This window comes from Erithacus rubecula, assembly GCF_903797595.1.
Source record: "Erithacus rubecula genome assembly, chromosome: 9".
NCBI classification, from domain to species: Eukaryota; Metazoa; Chordata; class Aves; order Passeriformes; family Muscicapidae; genus Erithacus; species Erithacus rubecula.
In genome coordinates this window covers 5363734-5390488 of record NC_136660.1, presented here as the reverse complement: position 1 = coordinate 5390488, position 26755 = coordinate 5363734, and the positions used below count along the sequence as shown (strand labels likewise).

General features: G+C 37.3%; 1 protein-coding gene across 1 annotated transcript; it reads left to right on the top strand.

The window, feature by feature from the left end:
- Positions 1-26221, top strand: REEP3 (receptor accessory protein 3). Its single transcript, XM_079312735.1, has 8 exons — positions 1-114; positions 8350-8422; positions 12722-12798; positions 13291-13411; positions 14727-14840; positions 21509-21656; positions 24084-24235; positions 24991-26221. Exons 1-8 carry the CDS (start codon positions 83-85, stop codon positions 25045-25047), a joined length of 774 nt encoding a protein of 257 aa, XP_079168861.1. The 5' UTR covers positions 1-82; the 3' UTR covers positions 25048-26221.
- Positions 26222-26755: the final 534 nt, after the last annotated feature.

The following is a 26755-nucleotide window of genomic DNA, read 5'->3' as shown; positions in this document are numbered from 1 at the left end:
GGCGGGCAGGGTGGGGCGGGGCGGGGCTGGGCTGCGGCCATTGCGGCCCGGCCGGTTCAGGAGAAGCGTCGCCGCCGCCGCGATGGTGTCCTGGATGATTTCCCGAGCGGTCGTGTGAGTGCCAGGCTGGGGCTGCAGGAGGCGGCTTATTTCCCGGGGCGGAGGTGGTCGCGATGAGCGGGGGGTGGCGTCCCTTTTCTCCTTCTCCCTCCCTCCTGAGCCGGGTGCTCTGCGCTCCCCTTGGGGATCTGTGTGCTTCAAAGTGGCTTTGCGCTCCCAGAAATTCCCGCAAGGCCCGGACTTATGATTACTCGGTGTGTCTCCTGTTCTAAGTGCTTGTTTCCCGGGCTTAGGGAGTGTACCTGTCACGTACAGATTGTAGCTGTTACTTGTAAATTGATCCAAAGTGACATATGAAATCTGGTAATTTTTCCTTTTTAACTTGTAGCAGAGTTGAGAGGAAAAAAAGAATGCTTGCAAGCGTGAGATGGCAGTCTATGCTGAATATAGGTTATCAGCTCAAGAGATAGATTGTTAGTGTTGTATACTGGACTTTATAAACTTGAGTTTTTGAAAGCCAAAGAGACAAACTTTCTTAGGTGAGAAGCATCATGTTCCGTGTTGTGTAAGTTCTGTTTGAGAAAGAATAAACTGCAGTGCAACCTGATTTTTTTCATAGGCATTGTACTGTTCCTTCCTGAAACTGATGAGTTATTGTGCTCATTTGAATAATACTACCTGTTAAAGTTGAAGAGTTTTCCTCATGCTCTTTGCTGGTAGCTGTGTGCCTCTGGGATCCCCAGTGCTTGAGCTGAGATTTGCTGTGTGTGAGTTTTTGCCAGGCAAATGAAGTGAATCTGCTCACAAAGCAGTCCAACAAACATCCGAATTAGCATAAAGTATGCAGCAGGAGTGTGTGACCCACAGCAGGGCATAATAGGATTTTTCTGTTTTGTTGATGACAGATATACCTCTTAAGCTGTCTGGTGTCATTTCATCTGAGAACTTTTGCCAGGAAGCTTTCTTATACTGCCACGTATATTTTCCTGCTGCAGTCCAACCACCTAGATAAGTAGCAGTCCTTTTCCCTCTTGCAGCCCTCCCTGAGACTTGTCACATAATTGCAACTTGTAAAGTAGAACATCATGTTCCAGAAGTGGCAAAGGACAACAGAGGTTTGGAAGAGAGTCTGTGGGAGGAGTTGCTGTTGGTCACTTTGCCTGTGTGGTTTTCTCATAAGCTGTACATGGTGCTATGTAGGCAAGAGACATACTCTTTCTTTCTGTACATCAGATGGAGCTGTTTCTGCTTTGTTATGTAGGAGCACCAACCAGAGAATTTTTTGTCTATTTAGACTGTGTTGGTTTCAAGGGAAATGGCAGCATTGCTGAGCACCTTAATTTCTAATGACCAAATTCTTGTGTAGTTGGGGTTTTTTTTCCCCCTGAATTTCTAAGGGTTGTATTTGCATAAATTAAAGTCCTCTATGAGCCTAACCCAATAGCACAGGGAATGAAGAGAACAGCTACTGTTCTCCATAGATTTATTGCAAAAGGCAGTAAAGGATAATGAACTGTGCAGTTGTGTGTAGTTTGGTTTCCTTGTCACCACTGGTCACTCACCTGTGTGCCCAAATTATTTTTGTTAAAAAGGGAGTCCTAAATATTATTTATAAATCCTTTCCACCTTCTTGTGTCCTTGTTTCCTAGATGTGGGATTTAAATAGTTTGACTGTGTTCAATTTCTTAGGAAGGTAAAAGTGTTCAATGAGAACTTGGACAGCTTTGAGATTATTGTTTGACTTTGCCAATAAAGCAAAATTCATGTGGAAACAGAAGGTGAGAAGTAGCACAGAAGATGTGCTGTGACATGAGAGGTCTTCATTTCAATGGTCTTGAGAACGTCCTTCTTGTCCTGTTTTCTCAGTGTCCCTTTGATCTTCCTTTTTTAATCTGTTTTCCTTCCTGGTCTCTTCTCAGAGGTAACCATTTCAGTGACTTTGGATCTCTGAATGGTGTTTTTGAAGTTTGGAAGGTGTATACTTTCCATTAGAAGCCCTAAGAAACATATTTTTAAATACTATGTAGCTGTGAAGACCTGAGGCTCTCTCTTAAGTAGCATTTTGATCCTGGTGTGGTGACTTCCTGGTGTGTAGGTCCATAGCAGGCCCATGAAGCCCTGTTCTGTGTGTGCAGCCATGAAGAATACCTGTCATCTTGACTGGTGATGGAAAAAAGCAGCAGTTTTTCTGTCTGTGGCAGAGTTCACCACTCCTGCCTGACCTCCTATGTTTCAGGGCTGAAAAAGCAGTGAAGTATTCATTTGTAGGTGTGTTGCAGTGACCCCTGCTGACTTCTGACATGGTGGGCTTGTCCTGACACACGTGTCCCAAGCAAACTGCCTTCTGATTCAATTTTGAGACTTTGTGATTTGGGATTCATTAACTCCACTGAAATAGTTTGGTTAATGCTTTAAGGACCTAGGGAATGGAGCTAACAGAGAATTTGAATTCTTACATATATATATATATATAGTATCTTATTATCTTATATATAAATTGTCTTGCAGAGTCATGGTTCAAATTCACTGTTCCACATAATAATCTGCAGCAGAACTTTGTTTTAATGAAATATTTTTTTCCTTTGCTCTATCAATGCTATTATTCTTAAGCATTTAAACTTTGGAAATACCTTGTACAAATTGCGTGTCTGTGTGTCAAGAAGCAGAAGACTTAAAGTTCATAATTAAAATATCTTTCAGTTTTTAAATTCTGTGTCTGTTGGGCGCTGTTGTAGTAAGTATAGCTCATTATTATTTTTAAAACACACTGGCTGTTGCAACGATTTTTGGAGTGTTTACTGCAGGAGTTCTCCTTTTATTTTTCATAACAAAACCAACCATTCAGAGTCCCAGAAAACTTCTTAGAGTGGCTCATCTTGTTCTTAGTTTTTAATGGTGGAAATAATATTTTAAATTTGTGACTGCTCATCTTAACTTCAAATAGAGCTTGTGCCTGCCTTTTAGTCCACTTGGATTGGTCATTCTTCTCATTTGTAAGGTCTGATTGATTGTGTACAAATCAGTTGCTGTGACAGTATTTAATAGTAAACACACTTAATACTTGTCAGTCACAGCCTGGTATGGATGAGGTCAGGCCATCCTCTTGTGCCAAGCAAAGATGTGAAAGCATCCTAAATACAAAGTAGATGGCCATTTTGTTCTTGCAATCTGTTAAAGCAGACTGTCTGCTGTAATCTGTTAACTTTTTTCCTTTCTGACTTAAAAATGAAAGTTCCCCCATCTGTGTTGCTTTGCAACACAGTCTCTCCCTTCATGTTTAAGTACATGGTTTATTTCCAGTTAAGTAGGTCAGCCTCAAAGAGTGTTGAAAGGAAAGGTTGCAGTGCTCCACAGAATGTTGTATTTGTCTTGGGTACTAGTAGTTAGCTTTCTGTTTGTCTGTATTTATAATGTTTGTCTTCCCCACCTCAGTTTTAGAGTCTTGCAAATATTTCTTGATTCTGATATTAGATTATAACTAAATAATTTAAGCCAGGCAAAGACTGTCTGGGGGACACAGGTGATGACCTGAGGCTAGGTGTAGTATTAATCTCTTTCAGCCTTTGCTGCTTTACAGGTTGGAGCTGTTTCTTTAATGGTAGTTTCCAAGGCATTATCTTACTCTACTTTTAATACTTTTGCTGTTCAACATTTCCAGATGTCCAGCTGCCTTTACTACACTACATATCTAAGAATGGGTGGCTGAAGCCATAGCTTCTGTGTTGATTGGATTGTTTTCAGGAATACCTGGTTTAGCATGTAGGTGATGTTTTATGTAACTGTGTACTCTGACTGTAAACCTAGATTTTGTCTTGTTCTTGGAATATGATTTTTTAAAAGATTAATAGCATGAACTACAAAATATTTTAATCTTCTAATATATTTGAGAAATATTTCTCTTTACATGAGCAAAATGTCTGTAGAGGAGGTGGCTGTGCCAAAAACAGAATGCTGTGATAGCTTACTGAGTCTAGCTGAAAACCTGAAATAGCTGGGCTACAACTGGCAGTGAAATAACATTGGTAAACTGGATTATCCATCTATCTACTAGTAAAATAAAGTAAATGACGTCATGCTCAGCTGAAATCTGTTTCCATCTGTGGAAAATGCCTTGTCTACTACATTTGTGCAGTGTGCTGATATTCAGTGTGAAATGCAAACCACACTTTTAAAAATAACATTTGAACTTTTACACTTGAAAAGCCACAGATTAACTGAGAACATCCTTCAAGTCATTGCATGCTTCTAATGTGTTACAGTAGGTGTTGCTGAACAGCTTTAAGCTTTTTAGGATGTCTTCATCATGTGGGGCTTTTCTAGCCATCTGTGTGCCCAGGCTCCCTGCTGCTCCTGTTATAGGTGTTTCTGCCTCAGTCAGCTGCAGTGATCTTTCTTTTGCCACTACACTGATCCATCATGCATAGATGGAAGGTAAAAGGGAATTTACTGGCCTTCAGCTACACTCACTGCTGACAAGTTGGCTTTTGGACTGCAAAATTGCTTGATAGGTTTAACTGAAGTCAGAGGACTTTGTGTTAAGAAGTTTGTAGTGCCAGAGTTGGCAGCAGCATCATGCTGTACTTTTGATGTCAGCTCTGGCTGTAAGGAGATAAAAACTTCATGGTAGTGGTTCCTATTATTACTGACTAAATGTGCTGATGTTTTGTTGTAATCCTATCTACCAACTTCTAGTGAACAAACAGAAGCTTTTGTAACACTTCCATTTTACAGCAGTCCTGAAAACCCTACTAAATTATTATATATTGGTGTATCTAATATAATAAAAATATTGTGGAATATTATAATAATGGTAATATTATGGAATAATATAATTATGATATACTGTTCTGTTAACCACTCTGCACTCTGTAGTTTTAAAGTGATTTCTAGAAAAAAATCATTGAAAGAACAAGTGGTTACTAAAATAGGTATTTTTTAAACTTCTGCTTTGACTAGTATTGAGTAACAGATTTTCTAGATGGGAAAAATTAGCTGCCTTTATTGTGTTTGTCTTATGCTAGTGCTCTTATTTAACCTGAGGTCATCTTTTGTTTTATGATTGTCTCACTGTTGCTGTAATAAGCTTTCTGCTTAAGATGAGTTGTTTCTGAAGAAGTGTTCTTAAAATTCTGTTTCTCCCAGTTCATGTTTATAGCAGTTTGAGAATGATATGTTCACAGGATAAAGTGCTGCTTAAATTTAAAAATACATTGTTTTATCTTCTGCATAGAAGTGATACTACTTGACATTAGAGTGAAAAAGTGTAGCTGAAAAATCTGTAAAGTAAAAGACTCAAGGTGTTTCACTTTCATATGCTTCATTACAAGACACTTACATGAGCAGGGTACTAATAGTTATTTAAATAACTTTTGAGTGGTAGTTTTAGAATTAGGGAGAGAGAGATGGCCAGTATCTGGTGGAGTTATTATGCATGTCTGACAGTTGGTGGTGGTTATGGTGTTCAGGAACTTCTTTTGTATCTTCTCTTTGGATGAATGTTTTCCACCCTTTTAAAGTCTGCCTTATGGGTTAAAGGATTAACAAAGACTTTTCTTATCTATGATACTTAATGGTTATAATTTCAGCCAGAACAAGGGAAAGTGAGAGATGCTAGAGTTGTTGTGTTACTGAACAGGGTTTTCTACAGGGACAAAAATCAAAGGAACAGCTGTTGTCTACAGAATTTCAGCTAAATGAAAGATGTTTGTCTCCTATTCCTTCTATTTCTGGATATCACATTATTAGGGTGAAGTGAGATTTTTAACTTGTGTTGTCAGGTTTTTCTCATAGCTGGGAATAAAACCATTCAGGGTTTGGTTTTTGGTTTTTTTGGTTTTTTTTTTTTGTTTGTTTGTTTTTTTTTTATTACCGTTGGTTGCTTTGGCTTTAGGTTAAAAGGTCTGAGGATTGCAGCAGAGCTGTATTTGAATGGGCTTCTACAGGTTGATATGCTGAGCTGGAGTTTAGGTACTTAACTTTGGGCTTCTTAATACAAGTAAGGTGTTAATTTATTTAATTCAGTGAAGGCCATCAAGGTGACCACAGCACATGACTTGTGATGAGTACCTGAATAACTTGGACTTGTTCAGATGTAAAAGTGAAGACTTTGAGGAGAACTTGTAGCCTTTTCATGTAGATTTTTGGTGGTTATGAGAGCCAAGCCCATTCTCTTGCCATACTGTATAGTCAAGAGAGACAATGTTTACAAACTTTTGCTTCTGGCTGAATACAACTGAGTCTTTGTACTAAGAATCTCTCTGGAAGCTTCCAGGACCTGACTGGCTGGAACATTAGGAAGCCTGGTCCAAATCTGATGTTGATTTTGATTTGAGCAGGAAGTTGGACTAGATGACTTCACAAGACCCTTCCAAATATGAAAGGTTCTGCAATTATGCTTCCATAATTTTATCAACCTCTCTCACTTGAAGCATTTACAGCTTAACTTTAGAACCTCTGCCAGAGTCTTCCTTCCAGGGATAACTGGTGTGCACTAGGGGTAGAGAAACATTCTCTCTGTGGTGTCTGATGCTGAAGAAAGTATTTCATCTTTGTTGTTAGCAAGTCCATTTTCCCCCACTTATGTACTATGTGTTGAAGATGTATCAGCAATTGAGAGAGACTGGGACTACTGATTTGTGATCAGAATCCAAAGTTTACTGTGAGCTACATATGCTTCTATACTGTTTTCAGGAAGGCTAGTAATTTTTACTACAATCATTTAGTTAAACATCACACAGACAAACTTTACATTTCTACTTAGTTAAATCTTCTGTTAGCCAGACTTGATCCAGTCATCTTGTAATCTTCAAAGCTCTGTTTGCTCTTGTCAAGGCATCTTGGCTATCAAACTGTATATGCTAATTAAATCTACAGTACTGTCAGTCTCATTTACAGTTACCACAGAGATGACTTTTGTACTCTAAATTGCAAGCAGTTTCATCATCTGCTACCAAGCAAATGACTTCTGCATAAATACTAGCATGATGCCTGGAAAATGGTGTATATCAAACTGGTTGAATTCCAGCTTACATTGTTGTCTTGTATACTCACAGAGTTCTGTGGTAGTATTATGCAGTTTTCCAGCTGTGTAGGTAGGTACTTACTTAGAGCTGCCTAGGACAACAATAAAATATGAAATTTCAGTTATTTACTTTGATAAATTAATTTGGATTAAAATCTCATATGCCAAGCCTGCCCCAAGTCTGTCTGGACTTGTTAAAAAAAACCCAAACAAACAAACAACAACAACAACAACAACAACAACAACAACAACAAAAAAACCAACAAAAAAATCAACAAAACCAAAATACGTGATGCATTTTCCTTTGCCTAACTATGACGTGTTAAATTACTTGCAAGTTCTGAACTTTGAAGATCTTTGGATATCCCTACAAGTGTAAATTGTAGGGACCAGCAGCTGAACCCTTCTCAGAGTGCTTTTTGAACAGAAGTGACCAGGATTTAACAAAGTTTTAAAAGGTCATTATTCTGTAAGGCTTTTCTTATTTCCCGTGTTGAAATATGGAGCTCTTGCATTTATCAAGGAAATGGTAACTAGTGCTGTTCCATTTTTCATAAAGGACTGTTCTAATATGTGGCCAAGACTTTTACTAGTAAGTGTTGTGTTGTAACAAAGTTGAGTTAGAGCAGATCTTCCTTCTGACCCTGCTCTCAGCATGGATTGCTTGGCACCCTCTCACCTTGCTCTGCACCTTTCTTTTGATGAATTTCAGCAGTAATTGGCTGTCTGAGCAAAAGTGGATTAATTCCCACTTTTCCTCCATTTCTAAATGCTGGTGTTGCAGAGTTCTATCAAAAGGAGATGAAATTTTTAAAGTCAGTGTTCTCTTAAAATTCCTTTGGAGATAAACTTCTGGTAATCTGATAAAAGTAGATGATTGTGCTTAGCTACTGATAGGTTCAGAGTCTCTTCAAGTAGGATAGCATTGCCAGTGCTATCTTCTAGTGTGGGCAGGCTGCAGGACTGGTTTTACTTGCAAATGAACCAGAACAACCGGTTTTATATTATGTATTAGAAGCAGTCTTACAAAACACTTTGTTGTCTTTAGGGCATACAACCTTTTCTGTTCATGTTGTTCTAGTTTTACCTATCATAAAACTTCCTCCAAGGAACCTATTAACACTGATTTTTTATTTTTTTTCCGCCCTTTAATGCTAGAGAACCGGATTTTTTCTATTAAGTTGGCTGCTTTGTTCTGATGATATATTGTCACTGTTTTGTCATATATGGTGTAACAGATCTTGAAGGTTCTTTCTGTTTTCCAATAGGCTGGTGTTTGGAATGTTATATCCTGCATATTACTCTTACAAAGCTGTGAAGACAAAAAACGTGAAGGAATATGTAAGTCACATTCCTTTTAATTGTTTAATTACATGCCTCTGCCGTCATAGATCTGTGACAATTTCTTTGTGTAATAAATCATGTGAAAGCTTGAATTTACTGTCATACTGTTAGATATAACACTTGTGTGAACCTAGTGGTAAACCTATGATTTTGTTTGGAGGGCTAAAGTTAGGGTATCTCATGCTTTACATGGTTTTATGCTGAAACATGTTGAACACACTATGCTGTATATAGAGGTTTTGGGGGTGAGTTTATGAGTATTTTTAATGTAAATCTTGCAAAGTCTTGGTTCCATTTCAGCAAAGTACAAGAAATAATGCACTCTTAGACAGGGGACATAATGAAAGTTTCCTAGTTCTACTGACACCTGAAGTATAAGTATTAACAAACTGATTCACAATGACCACTAGAAGAGCAGCAGCAGCTTAATATCATTGCATGGAGCTCAATAGGGGACTCAAAATCTACCTAAGCAAAGGGTAGTTCTTGTTAATCTATTGTTCCTCAAGGAGGAGAAAAAAAATAACCAGGGAAGGAAAAGATTTGGTTAAGGTGGTGTGGAGAAAAGAAACAGACAAGATGGAAGAAGAGATGTCAGATAGAAGAGAAGAGAGAGATAATTACAGGTACATCCGTTTTTAATTAAGCTATTTAATTTTTTACTTGTCAGTGTGAGCAATGATGATAATCACGAGAATGTTAACTAGTTGCAGTCACAAGGAACTTTAGTCACTGAGCTACTTCCCTTTTTTAATAGACAGCCTGACTTGATTTCAGCAACCTGTCCTGGATCTTGTTCTTAACTTGGCTGCCTGACTCAGGGTAGAGTCAGGGCCATCAGTTACTTTTAACTCAGCAGCCATAGCTGTGACCTAAGGCTGTTGAGTAATGTATGATGTCTCCACTTTTTATTTGGTTATAGTTGTAGAATGTGGTAGCTGTTGTTCCTCCCCTTGAATGTCTTAATTTAGGCTGATCACCCTATCAAGGCCTCAAAGGACATAATATTTGTATTTCTTCTGATTTCTGTGTACAAACTCATTAGAGCTTATTTGTGACAGAGCTGGTGCCTGCCAGAGCTAAAGTCATAGGAGAAAAAAGTCATCAAAACTAAGAGGAGAATTTTCTTTCTCATGCTCATATTACTCTGTAAGGAAAGTCTATAATACAAGGAATTTATAGTCTGCTTTTCCTCCCTGCTCCTTCAAAAGAGATCCACAGGTTAAGTAGGGCAGAGCAGTTTTCAACTATAATAAAGGAAATCACTTTAATTTAAGAGGTTACCATTGCCTCTTGTACTATGTGTTCTAGTAAAAGAGAAGTAATATTTTAGAATGCTGAGATATTTTTCTCACCTCAGCTGTCCAGTTAGCTATGACCTAACTGTCTTTCTTGGGTGTCCTTATGCAGGACTCCTGATAGTAGGGCCTGGAATTATATTTTTTCAACTTTTTGTGCAAACCTGTGGTCTCTGAATAGGCCCAGAACTTGCAGCTGCATACAAAATATTCCTGGGGCCCAGATGAATAAGACCCATCGAAGTGACTTTTTCATTAGCAGGGCATGACAATGATTCATCAGGAATTATCACTCCTTTGCTGGTGATTAACTGTCAGATAGGTCTTAGGGATGATCCATGGCTGCCATTTTCCCAACTGGGTCATTTTCTTTCACAATAAAGGTTCTAGTTTTAAATGAAGCTTTCCAAGTGGCACAGGTCTGCTGCCACTGACATTATGGCCCAAGCACAATTTCCTTTCCAGGGTTTTGTGTGGCTCAGGAGCCATCTGTGTTTGTTGCTGGATTGGTGAGAGCTTTGTAACAGTAAAATACTCAGCCACTGCTTCCATTGCTGAAAACCAATCAAACTAAATAATACACATCTTGACTTTTTGTGTATGTCATGATGCAGCAAATTGGTCAAAGATTATTTCTGGGGGAGAAAAGTGTTGTGCTGATTATGGTAATTTAAAAGACTTATGGACATCAATGATAAAAAATGTAATCTCAGCCTTCGAAGAGATTTATTTGTTCTTGTAATTACCCTGGTTTAATGGAGTTGAGTAAGGTATTTGAGATCTTTTTTCACTGTATTACACCAAAGAGCTTGAAATAAGCATCAGAAATGTAGTTTGTGAGTCTGAACATACTAGCCTTTCAAATCCTGGCTTCAAAATCCTGACCTTCAAAATTCAGCCAGAGCCAACAAAGATGAGCTTAACACTTGGATGCTAGGAAAAAGTGCTCTCAACAAAACAAATCTCTAATCACTCTTTTAACATGAAAAGTTAAACTCAGTCAAAGCTTCTGTTACTTAAAGTAGATGATAGTGTTCTGGGCAGAGTGAAATCTGACCTACAATTTTTCATATCCTTATTTTGTTTTTTCTGGTATGAAAACCCCCCTAAGTAACTTAGTTTCATTTGTCAAGGATATTTATCGTGCCTACTGCATTAGTTGTACCAGAATATGATTTGTACTTCATAGAATCTTTGCCCAGTCCTCAGCAGAACTCCTGGCAGATCTCATGTGCCCCTCTGCAGGAACATTTTTTACTGTTCCTAGTGGCCCAGGAGAAATTCCACTGCCGGTTGTTCTTAATTGGATAAATAAATGTTGATTAAAGAAAGAAGAGCCTGGATAAATCATATTGGAGAAAAATACAGTCTTGCATGGCATCTTAAAAATTGCACTGCATTATGCTTAACTTGATGGGGCAAGGTTGGATTTAATTCTGTTTTCACTCAGGTGTTGACTCTGGTTCGTGGAAGGGTCACCAGTCTAAATATCTCATGGCCTGTCAGCAATTACTTCAGCTGTTGTGTACACTTGTCTTCATTTATTCAAGCCTAAAATATCTAAATCCTCTGAGAGATGGAAGTGAAGAATGTTACCACATGACTGAGTTTCTTTTCAAACTGAAACACAGAAAAGCATTTAAGATAAATGGGTCTCAGGTTCTGACAGGAGAAATGGTTTTAAACTATAACATCCACTAAATAGCAGCAGTGTATCGTTAGGTTTTGAGTAGTTATTTAAATCCACTTCAAAAAAGATTATTTTCAAAGTGAAGATTAAATCTGAGCCATGTCCTCTGTGGGAAGGTGTGTATGTGTGTGTATATATATATATATATATACATGTATATATGTATATATATATATATATATCTGGACCTTCAAAGGGAGGAATATATTTATATCCTCCCTTAGAATGAGAGTACCATGAATTTAGGGCTCAAACAAGTCTCTAACAGTTGTGGTGGTGTGATTTATTGGATTATTTGCTGCTTTGGATTTTTTGGGTGTTTGTTTTCAAATGGTATTCTGTTGCAGGGTTTTTTTCTAGGAATTTAAAGAACATGTGAATATTTAGTTTGTGCAAATAGCCAGTGATATTTTGCAGTGGCCCATTTTGGAAATGCAGTGCATTTGACATGTGATAGCTTAGGGAGGACAAATGCATGTGAACTATTTTTGTAGTGTTTATTCTGAAAGATGTAATCAGCTTAGGCAACCAAATTTGAACAAGTGTTCAAGAAAAATGAATTATTCTCTTAATTGTTACAAAACGAACTATCCTATTTTAAGAACGTTGTCTGATTTCAAAGCAGTGATATATAGTATAAACCTTAAACAAAAAAAGGTTTGTACCTGTAAACCCCTGAAGCATTAATATGTGAGTTTTTTTATTAACAAGAATTTTGTAGCTCTTGGCATATAAACAGAATTAAAATCTCCATGAAAATGCTTTTTATGTTGCCTTTCTTCAGTATTAATGCCATCCCAGTAATCACCCACATGGAACTTAATGGCAATGTAAAACTGAATAACACATACTGTGAAATGAAAGCAGTGGCTGCTTCACTAATGCTGACTGTCATGTGCATAGTGTGAACATATGGTTGAGTGAGGAAGAGAATGAAATATCCTTAGTGTTATGGTGGGAATTGCTCTTCATAATTAGGAGAATCTACCAGTTCTGCACTGGCTTTTTTCATATCATTAAAACTTTGTAGAGACAGAATCAAATCTGTGAAACCAGCCTAGGTGAGGTTGTGACCCTGGTGACACAGCCATTTCACTGAGCTTCTTGCAGCTGCCATCAGTTCTACTTAAGAACAGAAATCTTTTCAGGATCTTCACCTGATCATTTCACCTGAAACCTGGTTTGTGAAGACTGAGATTCTGTTGAATGTCTTGCTTTGACAACTCTGAACAAACTGTACAATATATAATGTATTACATGTAGAGGTGAAATCAAAGTTCTTAGTGAAGATGGTATTTTAATTTTCAGGTTCGCTGGATGATGTACTGGATTGTGTTTGCTCTTTATACAGTTACTGAAACGATAACTGACCTAACAGTCTCTTGGTAAGCCCCACATTTTATTAACTCTAGAGGAGACAGTATTTTTTTCTGTTTTTTGATTTGTACTGATTTATTTTGTATAAAGAAGTTATACTTGTTGAATAGCCCTTTTTACAGGAAAATATCTTGGTGCAGAGATAAACAGCATCTATTTTGAAGTTTTCTGTACACTGTCACTTGAAGTAGGGACAGTAACATTTCCACTTTTACTGTAGAAACTGAATAGGATAATGGAACTCTTAAAAGGATGACCTAGAATTTCTCTGTGAAGAAATGTATAATGAAAAGCAAGTATATTGACAGTTTTCATTTCTTGAATGGCAGTAGTCCATAAATCCATAACTTTAATTTTTGTTTAATGTAACTTCTAGTATTTGAAGAATCCTATATGCTAATATAATTGTGGTTTTTGAAAAGATCTCTTCATAATGATTAATTATTGTGCATTTTCTTACTGCAGTTGTTAATTTTGTGCAACCTTTAACTTGTCTGTAGGTTTCCACTGTACTATGAACTGAAGATAGCTTTTGTTATCTGGCTCCTTTCCCCATATACTAGAGGGGCAAGTTTAATCTACAGAAAATTCCTCCACCCATTGCTTTCTTCTAAAGAAAGGGTAAGAATTGACTTCTCAGATTTTTAAAGCCTAATATGGAAACACCATATGCTGAAATAAAAGCTGTTGCTAGATACACCATAAAAGTGGAGCAGCTTGTTATTGTCTTGCCAGGCAGCATGAATTTGGACTAGCAGTGGCAAGTTCGTATGACTGTCCATGTTGATGCTTCTGTTTAACTTGCCTGAGCAGACAAGGTCCTGCTTCCTATTGCCATGAGAGCTTGATGTTCCCTGCTCTACTTGATGCACTCTGAAGAGCCCAGCTGAGTGTAGGTGATGCAGCTTGACATAGTGCAAGCATGTGTACAGTATTCTATGCGCAGAAGTATGAACACAGCTTTACTAAAAGCTGTTAATGTTGCCTTTTTTTTTTTTTTCTAGCATAAACTAGTAATAACACTTCTCAGAATGATTGATATTGATGACTTTTTTTGGTTTGTAAACTGACAAGATAAGAGGAGCAACTTGTTACTGAGTTTTAAAGGCAGACCAGTCTGCAACAGTAAATACCCAAATATAAAAATAGCTAGAAGATGGTTAGCTTTAGTCAAAGTATGACAGGGACACAGCTGTGCTTAACTCTTTTTTAGCATCCTGTTTGGATGTATGGAAAAAGCAATTAGCAAAGGCATGAAGACAAGCACTGAGAAACCTCACACTACAGAAAATAGCATTCCCAGAGGTCGTTACAGGCTTGGCCTTCATTTGGCAAAGCAGGTAGCTAACGAGATGGCCACTAATAGGTGCAAGTAAGCTCATCTTGATCTTCTGAATGTTGTGCTATAAACATTTTGCCATTTTGTAAAGCTAAAGGGATATTTCTTGTAGTCTGCAAGCTCTTGGGAAGTACCATGCAGACTTTTGACTTCAACTCCAGGCATTTGCCAGAGCTGGAGATAAATGTCATGTCTGTATTGTCCTTGCTACTTTAACTATTTCAAAGCTGTGACTTTGGAAGTTCTTTGTATGTTGGCTCTGCCTCTCTAGGGAGCTTGCTGACTTCTTCATGTTAGATGATGTTATTTCTTGAAAATCTTCTGTCCAACAAGTTAGGCTTATTCTCTGTAAGGAACTTATTGCTATGTTTCTGAGCTGTACAAAAGTGATCTACTCTATCTTCTTGTTTGACCACATATAATCCTTTTTTTAAATGAGTAATAATGAGCAAAACATTTGTATATGAAGATAAATCCTATTAAATATTTTCTTAAATATTTCTTCTGTCTTCATTTACTGATGGAAAAATAATACTGTGGGGTAACTTTGCTCTCTTATGAACAGCCTTCTAAAATTTAAATATGTTTTTCTTTTAGGAGATTGATGAGTACATTGTCCAAGCCAAAGAAAGAGGCTATGAGACCATGGTGAATTTTGGAAGGCAAGGGTTAAATTTGGCAGCAACTGCTGCAGTGACAGCAGCTGTAAAGGTAAGTTTCTGCTTGCATTAATTGCTTTTGAGGCTTGATATAGAACAGTGTAATATTACTGAGGATTTACCACTCTTATATAAAAAGATACATTCTGCAAGTGTGTTGAAAACCTGGGACACAAAAGTTTGCAGCCCTTCTTCCTCATACTGTGTTTGGTGGTTTGTTTAAGATGGCTTGTAGTTATTTCTTGGATCATCAGATCAGTTTATTCTGATTCAAAACCATTCTGTTTTCTGTGCAGGCTTTTAATAAAGATGACCATTGTTTCTTTTCTGTCTCTGTTGTGTTTCCTTGTTGATAAACAAACTTTTTAAAGGATTTCTGGCTTTTCTGCTGTTTTTCTCCAATCAACCTGAGGTAATGACACATATTAATTAAGTCATGGAAGACTACTACCATGGGTAAAAATTATCTTGACACAATTAACCCGTTTGCAACCTGTTGAGTGAACTATTAAATTAATATACTAAGCATAAACTTGCCTATTGGTGTTTAGCATACACTTGCTTTGTCATGTATTTTCCATTAAATTATGAAGTAATCTGTTGTTTTTCCCAGATTACCTTCCTACAAAAACTCATCACCTTCAGTATTTCAGAGAACTCTGGGTATAGGAAGACAAAATACAATCTTATATGTAAGATTCTAAGCAATTTGTGCACCACTGAAAGGAATATACTTCAGACAATGTGTATCCTACCTAACAGGAATTTAAATCAAAACACACCAGAAAAGTAGAGAGAGAAAAAGGTGTATGTCCAAGTGAAATCACTGGTTTAAGACAATCAGAATTAATTTCTTCTAGGGAATAAATGGAACCATTGTGCTGAAAGTAACAGCACTGAAAACCTCAAAACTGTCAGTAGATAACAGGAAACAGTGTAGAGATCCCTGGCTGTCAAAGTTGAGTATGTACAGCTGGTATTTAGCTTAAATGTCTGGGCTTCTATGTGAACTTCCTGCATTATAAATAAAAGACATTCCTAAAAACTACATTTTCACATGCTATCTCAAAAAGCTTTGGAAAAGTAGTCATGTGTATCTTGTTTATTCATTTTCTCTATTTCTAAAGATGCATGTGGGTGGTAGCATTATAACTTTCTGGTTTTAAATATGGTCATAATGAGCTTGAAATATTGAGAGAGTGATTACATTTGATCACTGTGGGGTTTTTTTTTTTTGGTTTTGTTATTCAAATTCTTAATATTGCCTTGAGATGTGAAATAATTTGGGATGTGATAGAGTGCACATCCAAAGGAATGGAAGTATCCAGAGTGAAAATAGATCATTTAAACAAATCTAACAAACAGCCCAATTGCTCTACTGGGTAAAAAAGTTTAATTGCTAAATGCAAAAGTGCAAATTCTTTGCATTACAAATTTATTACAATAAGCATCTGTGAGGATACTTATGCTTTGTGTGTGTTCCTCATGTGTGGCTATGACTAGATATTTCCTTGTTTATTTTTAGGGGGTAACAACAATATTGTAAAATAAATAACACCAATATCTCCTCCCACTTCTGAAATATTGAATAACTTTTTCTGAAATGTCTCTGTTTAGATTTCATTGCTATTCAGCTGTGACTGGCAAGATGCCTGCTGTATTTGTTAAAACTCGTTAAAAATGCTCATGAATATTTGTACAGAATTAATTCAGTGCAGATCAGATGCTTGGGAAAAACAACCACTGCAATACCAAAGACCTAAAATAGGCATGATTTTTGAACAGTATAAAAGAGAAGACTCACTGAAAAAAATCTTTAGTTTGACATGGTAAGCCTCTTTGGTTTGTCATTCCAAAATACTGAGCATGCCTGCCCCATGCAAGCAAATGGACACACTGCATGTGTTCTTGATTTTGTTCCCGGTTTTTCAAGAGTTGACTGCTGCTTCCAGCATTTAAAAAGATTATCCCTTCACCAAGGGCTGGTGGAGCATGCTTATAAGGATTCCAGGAATGGAATTGTAGTAGTGTGATCAGTTTCAATAGGACAGAGGACACACTTTCATCACTCTTCTTTGTACCTTTTCTTTTTTAAATAGAGCACATATGCTTATTCTGACATAGCAGATCTGAAATTAGGAGAGGGGGAGAGACTAAAAAATTGTGCAAGATTAAACCTATGTCAAAAGACACTAAAGTGTTCCAGAAGACTGCTTATGCTGACTTTAGGAGGGTGTTAAAAATGGCTTGGAAACTTGCTAAAATATTTTGAATATCAAATGTGAGAGAGAGTGATTTTCTTCAAGGATTGTCAAAGGAATAGGTGATTACCATTAAAAGGCTTGTTGACTCTCTTGGGGAGGTTAGAGCAGCCAGCCAGGTCAGTCTTCTGAGTTTGACATAGATTTAAACCTGCTCCCCTATAGTCAAATTTAAATGTATTTGGCAGGAGTAGTGGCTTATAGCTTACATTCTCATACTGAATTTTTTTAGCTGGTACTAGGTAGCCACTGTTCTTATAAAAAGTAGTTTCATACCTGCTAAGTAGCATACATTAGCAAAATTAATTTTGTTAAATTAGCATGTCAGAAAACAATTCTTGTAAAATCCTGATTTCAGGAGGTTTAGAGATGAAAAATAGTCTGTGCTGAATTTTTATATACTGAAAGAAATTTTTAGTAGTAAAAGAATCAGAAACAAGGTGCCTCAATAGCTCTGTAGGTTATAGATTTGGGGAAATTATATCCACAACACTTAAGTTCCAATGATACATCTCATACTTTGATGCATCTGCTTTTCAAGTCTTCTGAAATTATGTTTATGTTTCAATTTCTGCCAGCCCATAAATTCAGATTTCTTGAGCTACTAGTGAAAACTGGTATCTTTATCACTATGAGCAGGGGGACTGCTAATTAAGCTGTGAAATATTCTGTCCCTCTTTATGAGGTCACAACCAAATAGTGTTTATTTGTAAAGTGGTGTTGGTTGTTATAATATGTTTTGTGGACTGTGTTTTCTGCATGCCTTCTAGTCATCCTGAATATGCTGCCTTTTTGCTGATTGAGTATTATTCTCCTGACCTTGCTCACACTTCCCCTTATCCCCACTTAGGGCATGGCAGAGGAAGGAGCTGTCTGTGGCACACAGCCAGTATCACTATGGGAGCAACACTGCTTTCATCCTCTTCCCTGCTGGGGCTGCCTGGCGTGCTGCAGAGGTCAAGCACGGGACAGCAGTCCCTCTTCAGGTAGAGAGGGAACAGAAGTCATTCCCTGTCTTGGATCAGATCAGGGAGAGAACAGCTGAGAATGTGGGTGCTGCATGCTGCAGAGTCCATTGAGAACTTGTCCAGGGAAAGCAGGCAGCTTCAGTCAGTGATCCTGGCCACTGGAGGGATGCAAGTCCAATTTAAACAACAGTCCCTGAGGCAGACAATGCGATATTTGTTTGCAGCAAGTTCCCTGGGTTAAGCATACACACTATAAAAGTACGTGCTCAATAACAGAATAGAAAATGGCATTTCATATTTGAGGGTCAGCTGATGAGACTGCATACTATAGCTTACTAACAGCTTAGTAGAAGCAGAGTAGTTTTGAAAGAAGACCCTTAAATGGGCTATGTTTATTTTTAAAAATTGATTTAGAAACATATTATGACTTAAATTGGTGTTTCACACTGGACATTGCTAATGAATGTGGACTCCGAAAAACATTTAGTATGTTTAAGGAAATGCACTGAATAGTGATGAAAAATCATTCTTTAAGACTTGCATTTTGTTTAAGACAACACCCAGACTTCACAGTTCATCAGTTCGTCTCTCTTTGATGTTTGCCTACATAGAAATTTTAGTGAAGTTGTGTGATTAATTTTTTTTTTCCCCAGCATTTTAATTGTAAATGCATGTATCTCAATCTTTTGTGCTGTAATTCAGTTACCAGACTCTGGGCTGAATGCAGCCTGATGCATTCCTTCCTTACTGGCAAGAACTGTTGATATAATGGGCTTCCATTACAGAGGTAGCTGTAGCAGTAGCAGTGGTAACTACCCTGCTATCATCTTCTGAGCAGCATCTTGGGGTGATCTTGGGGTGTGTATATCTGGGGAGAGGTGATGGCTGCTGCCACATCCATGACTGGGACTGGAAGCAGGAGATCCTCTTCACCTCCACCTACAATTGAATTGCTTTGCTTTCAGTTTTTAGGGGAAACATGTTGCTTTCAAGCTGTAACTCTTTGACCTTTCAACCAAAATATGAGAGCTCGTAAAGCATTATTATTCTAAATGTGAATGTTGGACTCACATTTCCTGCAGTAGAGGGTATTTAATCTCACATTTCCTGCAGCAGGAAGGAATCTAATATTTTTCAGCCAGACTTTCATCCTGAGCTGATAGTAATCCAGATCTTCACAGAATGCTTTATTTTAGCAGAAAGCAATGAACTGCTGCTTTTGGACATGGTAGTGGAAGAATCTCCTGAAGTCTTAAATGCACTGTAAGCACAGTGATACGCATACTCCCACACAACACCTTGAAATTTGTCCTTCAGTCTATACAGTGGAGTTAAAGATGAAATAATATTTCATTTGCCTAGACTGAATGTTCCCAGGGATGGGATAGAGACTAGGGGCACTGTAGAGTGTAACTGCATAGGATTAGTATAATGTGTGATGAGGACTGTCTAGCACAGCAGTGGTTGTGCAGCTCCTGTTCCTACTGTGACGCTCGGGCATGTGTGCTGCATCTTTATTTGTGTATATATCCTTTCAAACTTCTCAGTGATTTCTGTGTGTAACTCAAGTAAAACTTTCCATCTTAGCAAGCAGTTCTGGAATGAAGGGCCCATTGTATAAATCCCTTATGTCCTCCGTGAATGAGGCAGTGCTCCACAGGAGCTCCAGCTCAACTGTGCAGTTTGGTTAAGGGCACAGTGTTATTTTATGGCACATACTTGACTTTTTTTCCCCCTTTGAAAAACAAAATCCAAAAGCTGCATTGGAAAATAGGGCTGAATGTTTCCAGCTTGGATCTAATCCTCTGTCTACAGTGGAGTAAGAAATACAGACTTGTTATGTGACTTCTTAGTATGTTAGTTGTTATAATCTTAATTGCATTATTCTATGCCATGCCCAAATGGTTTTTTTTGTAGTATTTCTCCTGCCTTAGGAGGAACCTTAGGAGATCTGCTTTAAGTAAAGCTATTTTGGTGAATAAAATTGACTTCAGGATTTCTACAATCTTTAATACAGACACTGTACAGTGTTCATAGTGCATTTTGATTCAAAGGCAAGCTGTACTTATGATTTGAGAACTGAGTCATCCTACAAGTATGTAGGAAGAGATAGAAAAGTTAAGGCTTCTACTTCTCTCACAAGAATCCTTTTCTTTGTTATTGTTTGGTGATAATATATGAATGGTGGAGTAAGAATTATAATAGGTTTGTCCTGCTTTAGTAGCACACTGTCTACTGTCTTCGTTTTATATTCTGTAATAATAACTAGTCAGTAGAAAATTAATATTAGGTTTCAGCCTCTTTTCCCCTGCCCTTTGGTATCCACACAAACATAAAGAGCTTTAATTCAACTGTCTCTTCATTTTACATGGCTATTTTTAATGTGGAATAATTCAATGTACTGGTCTACCAATTGCGAACAATTGTGGTCATGAGAGTGGGAACAAATGGCTGTGGCCAGCAGTGCCAGAATTGCCTTCTGCTGGTGCAGAGAAGGTATATGGAATTGTACTCAAGTATCTGCTCCTGCTTGCTAACATACTGATCAAATGAAGATAAAAGCTTCATTCAGACAAAGTCTTTAACACTTGCTTGAAGTGGAATTCATTCACAGGCTTGTCAGCCTTTTCCTGAACTGGTTATCTTTTGTCTTACTCCAGAGAGGGAAGAATTAAATGTTAATTTAACATGACTTTAAGTACTTGTTGTCATGGTCTTACTCTTTTAGTTGCTTATGCAATAAATTAATCTTTAATGCTTTAATAGTAACATCATCTGATGTGAGATGAAAGAGCTGCTGTATGACCTTTCTTTCCAACAGGGAAATTTTCATATGTTCCATATAAAAAAGAAGTGAAGACAATTGGAGAAGTAATATGTAATGTTCATATGTGTTTAACTCTTCTCCTGTGTAGCATTAGATTTTGGGTTGATATTAGGGCAGTAAAGTTATATTAGTAAGAGAACCTGCTAGCCTATAGTCCAGTCAGGACCTCTTTGGTTTGTTTCTGTCAACTGGAGTGCTTTTGTAGTGCTGCCAGTTTCTCAGTTATTTGAGTTAATGTTATGGAGTGTATTTTTAACACTCTTCTCCTTAACCTTATTCAAATTTGTGGAGGATAAAATACAAAATAGCAGAAGTGTTACTGTCATGCTACCTTGAACTGCCATGTTTGAAGTGAACATTTCTGATGTGTGTCTCTTTTAAACACTTGCCCTCACCCAAGATGTCTTTATTTGCTCAAATTAAAGGAGTGAAATGCAGCATTTGTAATTAAGCTTCTAGTTTGTGTAACTTTGTCATCTGGGAGCAACATATAGTTAAGCATGGTTGAAAGCAATACCTAAATCAAATGTAAAGCAACTGCATGCATATGTTCAATGTGTTTTTGTTGTGCAGCAAGGAAGCATGGGCTTAAACATCTAACCCAAGCTGAGCAGCAAAGTTAAACCTCTTCCTGGTTTTCAAATATACTGTTGTTGTATTTCAGAGCCAAGGTGCAATAACTGAGAAACTGAGAAGTTTCAGTATGCATGATTTGACTACTATTCAAGGAGATGAGCCTGTAGGACAGAGACCTTATCAGACATTGCCAGAAGCCAAAAAGAAAACCAGAGCTTCTGCAAGTGAATCTTCAGGTATGTATTTTTTTTCCCTGCCTAAAAGAACAATTCACCCAAAGCAAAAGCTGAAGAGCAGAAATACATTTATCCTGTTTCTAAATGGGAAAGGCCTCAAAGAATTCCAGTACACTTAAAGACTGTACACTCAAGCCAAGTGAATTATGACAGTTAAGAAATCCTTGCTGTATTACTTTCTTCTCACAACCACTCTCAGTTTAATCATAGTGTATTCATTACTCGTGTCCTTGCCAATTGGCAACATGAATTTATTACCAAAGTGAAACTTATTTGGAAGTCAAACGTTATGTGATTAAGTGGTGTTTCTGTGACAAATGTGCAAGAAGTTAAACATGAAAGCATATGGAAGCTCAGTAAATAGAACAGAAAATTAATTGAAATTAATTCACCAAGTTTGTAGTAATAGATCAAAATATAAAATTGTACAGGGTGATAGGAATAGTAAAGGCATCAAGTTGTCATAATGGACTGATGCCCATCAGCACTCAGAAGATGGTGTGTGGTGACCAATACATGGTTTTGTTTAGAGATACTATTATTTCATTATTGTATACATGTACTGGTATTGTCATCATCCCTTTGCTCTTGAGTATGTGATGCTTGAAGGAAGGTTTTGCTGGAAGTCTGGTAACTACACCTTTTTAAATGGCAAGGCTACAATATAAAGGAGCTGATGTTTCCCACAAAGGAAGTAGATCTGGGCTATTTCTTTTCACCTAAGCCTGTCATTCCTTCTCATCCCTCCATTTTAGGGCAGACTAACATTTGTAGGGTCCAGGGAATTCCATGAATTCCAGATAAAATGGTAGTCCGTGATGTTTCTATGGAATGGATGGCCAGCTGAAGGGACCTAAGCTGAATTCCACGTTGTTTCCAGAAATTACTCTGTCTAAGACAGTGTTAACTGGAGCTTCTAGCTGGAGGGAAAGCCAAGAATTCATGAAGAGATGCACTAGACATGATGTCACTGCAGCTGTTGTGCAGGGTCTGTTCCTCAGTAAGAGCATTACTTACCTATCTGAAATAGCTTAAAAATGCTCTAAATTTTTTTTTAAATAATCCTCTAGTTTATACTGTATAAATAACCACTGATTGTGAGATTCAATCTCAAATGTCAGAAAGCTTTCTTACAGCTAGGTGAACTTGTTTCTGCTCCTGATCTCATATCTAGCATACACCTCTCATGTTTTGTTTAAATTTTCTTCAGCATTAGGAACTTCAAAAATATATTTTAAAAAAGTATACATAAATTTAGGAACACTGTGTAGCAATATTCTGTTGTGCTTAGCAGGATCTTTTTTTTTGTGGTCTGAGCTGGGAGTTCTGTGCAAATTGGTTGAAAAGGCCTAGTTGTAGGACATGGGTCACAGAATGAATGCTAAGCTGGCAGTGTGCTTGCTGTGAAAAAAGGGGGATGAGATGCTGATGCATCAGGTGTTGCAAACAGACATGAGGAAGCATTGGTGTCACTGCAAACACTGCTAGTCCGAAGCAGAGAAACAGGTATGATTCAAATCTTTCATATCAAAAAAGATAAATTGAAACTGTACTGGAAGGGGAGACATATTGCCTCTAAAATGGCAAAGAGAATGACAGAACGTCTGCCTCAAGTAGCTGTGGAATAGATTGTGATTCTAATTTCTAGGAAAAAAATTGAGGAAAAAAATTAACTAAGCCTAAATAAAATACTGGTCTAAGATGAAATGTACACAGGTCATTAATAAAGTTTGGTTTGAAAAGGTGTTCCTGAGTGTTATAGGCTGTAGATTCCAGGATAAAAAGAGGAGTTTGGCAGAGGAAGGATCCAGACTGGATTTGGGAACTTTGTGATATGTCTGTGATGGGGGTTCAGGGCTAGTGGACCCCGAGGTTGGTTTTTGGGGTGTGTTTTTAAGCAGTTTGTGCCCTCTAGTGAGAGTCTTAGGTAATAAACCTGGTCCTGGTTTTGCAGGATGTTAACAACACTTAACAGTACTTTGGTGTGTTACCGATCTGAAAGAAGCTTTGGTATTAAAAATGCAGGAGGCTGAGAGTATGAAGGAAGATCCTATGAATGAGAGTTGTGGAATGGTTTGTATTGGAAGGGACCTTTTAAAGGTTTATACAAGTGTAAACTCCTTCTCATGTGAATTGTGTTTAAAAAATCTTGTACTTCCAAAGATGACCACTAAGGTTATTGCAGTTCAGTGTCAAGAAGATGTCAGCAGATTTGTGGTTTCAGTTTTGACAACTGAAGAATCACTGCTTTACATACCTATGGAACCAAGTGGCAGGATTAGAAGTAACAAACTTGTGGCAGAATAGTTGTTTCTGTTTTGAAATGAGCACATAATTTAAAACCATAAAGTATATGTGTGTTAAAGATGAAAATCATGGCTTTCTTATAAGTCAAAAAGTATAGCTACTTTTTTTTTTTCTTTTAAGGTTACAAAATTCCACTGGAAAAAAATCCTGGAGATGACAAAACAGATGAAGAGATGGAGGGGACACATTCAGAGGATGAAATGTTGACTCAGAGAGGCCTTCGAAGAACTCAGAGTATGAAATCTGTGAAAACTATTAAAGGCCGTAAAGAGGCAAGTATAGTCCTGGTTAATTGAGTTTGGTTTCTCAGTGTATACTAGCATTTTTCATAGTGCAGAAATTTATTTTTTTTTTTAATCTTGGAGTGGTTGTCAACAATAAGTGGATTCTAGATGCTAAATGGGGAAGGAAGTATGTGATAACAATATCTAAGTTTGGAGCTTTTGTAGTTTGGAGTGTTCAGGGGAAATACATGAATGAAATGAACTAAGCAAGGACCAAGGGAAAGGAGATGAAACAGATTCTGTGCTTGTAATGCTAATTCTGGCATCTCCAAGCCCAATTTCAGGAACTGCTCACCTTGAAAGGGGTGTGGATAGCAATACTATCACTGCATGTTGTACACACTTAAACATCTGATGTTTAATAGATAAAGAATATTCAGAATTTTTTAGTTCCCACAGACACATGGCCTGACTCTCTGTGATCTACAAAGAGAAGATCCTAGTTACTGTTCAATGCACTTTACATGTGCATGCATCACAAAACTTAAAGATACTTCGGGGTAAATCTCTGTGGAGTCTCATAAAAGTTTTTGGGTCATTCCCAGAAAACAATTGATACTTACTCTTCTTGCCCAATTCTGTTGAAATTTTATCATAGTCAGTCATAGGTAGATTATCGTAGTAAAATTGGGGTGTCCAAAGCACATTGAAAGACATTTGCTAAATAGGTTTAGTGAGGAGGTGAATCATATTTCTGGTTGGTGTGACTCAGTTCTTTGTTATAATTTTATTTTTCTCCTCAGATACGATACGGATCACTGAAATACAGAGTAAAGAAGAGACCTGTTGTATACTTCTAAGTGTACTGCACAATGCATGCAAGAGAAACTGCTGTACTATAATAACTTGAATTCAAGTGTTAAAGATCTGTGTACAATTCCTAGAATGAGTCTGTATGAACAGATTCATACAGACAGATAGGACTTGGTTTTGTGAACCTAAGTGATCAGATAAAGTGTTAGTCTGTTTTTCTATATTGCTTATTGTTTAGATTTAAATCTGGACAAGTTAGAGCATGAATTTCAGCACTCCTTAAATAGGAGTTAAATGAATAATAGGAAATACTCTTTTGCCAGAGGTATTGAACAGATTGAAATAATTGCAACTCAAATTGAATTAGCTGAAGCTATAAGTATCTAGAGCTTGTGAAAATTAGTGTCCCCAAGTTTACATTGAAATATACATATACTTGAAATATTTTTCTGAACTACAGTTCCTGAAAAGGCCTTTGTGTAACTTTTAAATGTACAGTTTAAAGGACAGTTGGTGATGGTGGGAAAGAAAAAGGAAAGATGAGGTAGGTAGGATATATCCATAACATCATCATCTTGCATCATATTGCCAAGCTTAGCAAACTGGGAGTACACATAGCACTTTATGCAAAACTGCATAGTTTTGCACACTCATGATGATTTACAACTGCACGTGTCATTTTAGTGACTTCCTAGATAGATTAGAGTTACATTTTGAATGCTAGCAATTCTTGTATTTCATGATCTTTTAAAAATTTATCTTGATTCCCTAAGTACACTTAGGATGCTGTAGATATTTGCTACTAACGATATTATCAGGTGCCTTTCTGTGTATTACAGGGTTGTGTGGGTTTTGTTTGTTTGTGTGTTTTTTGGGGGGCTTGGGTTTTTTTTTTTTTTTTTTTTTTTTGGTGGAGTTGTTTTGTTTGTGTCTGTCTTCATCTAAAGAGACTTAACATGATTTAAGTCAGTTTCTGGTTAAAATTGTGGTAATAAAACTTGTAGCAATTCTGGTGATACGCCTCAGGGATCTGATCAGGTCATGAGCTGCGTGTGAAAGTCATGCTACCATAAAGGCATGGATGATAGGTTAATCAGGCCCTGGTTTAGTTTTGCTCTACTCCACTTTAACAACAAGTATATTTATATATATATGTACTTTAGAACATGTGTGAGTGTATATTTCATACCATATGTGGATTCTGAAATGGACTGTGTAGTTATTACTAAAATATTTGCATATAAATAGCTTCTTCTAAAAGTCTAATTGATTTAGTCAGTCATTTTATAACCTAGAGTCCCATGGCATATCTGCACAGAGATTAATTTCAAAATGCCTTTCAATGCAGTGACTTGTCAAAATTACTTTTTTAGGTCACCTTTTGTACTATTTTCTGCAGTTCTGAGAATTAGGCTGATTTTAGTTTTCTGTGTGACTGTATTTCTACTGTGGATTCAGGGAGAAACCACATACTTTTTGCAGTATATTATTATCTATCTTTGTGACAGACCTTGTTAATTCCCTCAAAGAGAAAATGGCATGGATTCCTCTGATCCTTGGAACTCTGACTTCAATCCTTAGACCTTCTCCCAGGTATTGACAGTCATCTTCAAGTCAACTGCAGAGATTTTAGATATATTCCTGAGGCTTGGACCTGCTGCAGTTCTTTTTCTGTTACAGCCATAGCAATTCACTGCTGGTAGGCACTTGATTGTCTGCAGCATAGACTGGCATTCAAAGCAGTCTTCTGTACAC

What these genes read in the sequence shown, in the direction of transcription:
- REEP3 (XM_079312735.1), top strand. Translation starts at nt 83, where the DNA reads ATGGTGTCCTGGATGATTTCCCGAGCGGTCGT. An exon ending in ATGATTTCCCGAGCGGTCGT is followed by an intron (nt 115 to 8,349) that starts GTGAGTGCCAGG and finishes GTTTTCCAATAG; the next exon opens with GCTGGTGTTTGGAATGTTAT. An exon ending in TGCTTTCTTCTAAAGAAAGG is followed by an intron (nt 13,412 to 14,726) that starts GTAAGAATTGAC and finishes TTTTTCTTTTAG; the next exon opens with GAGATTGATGAGTACATTGT.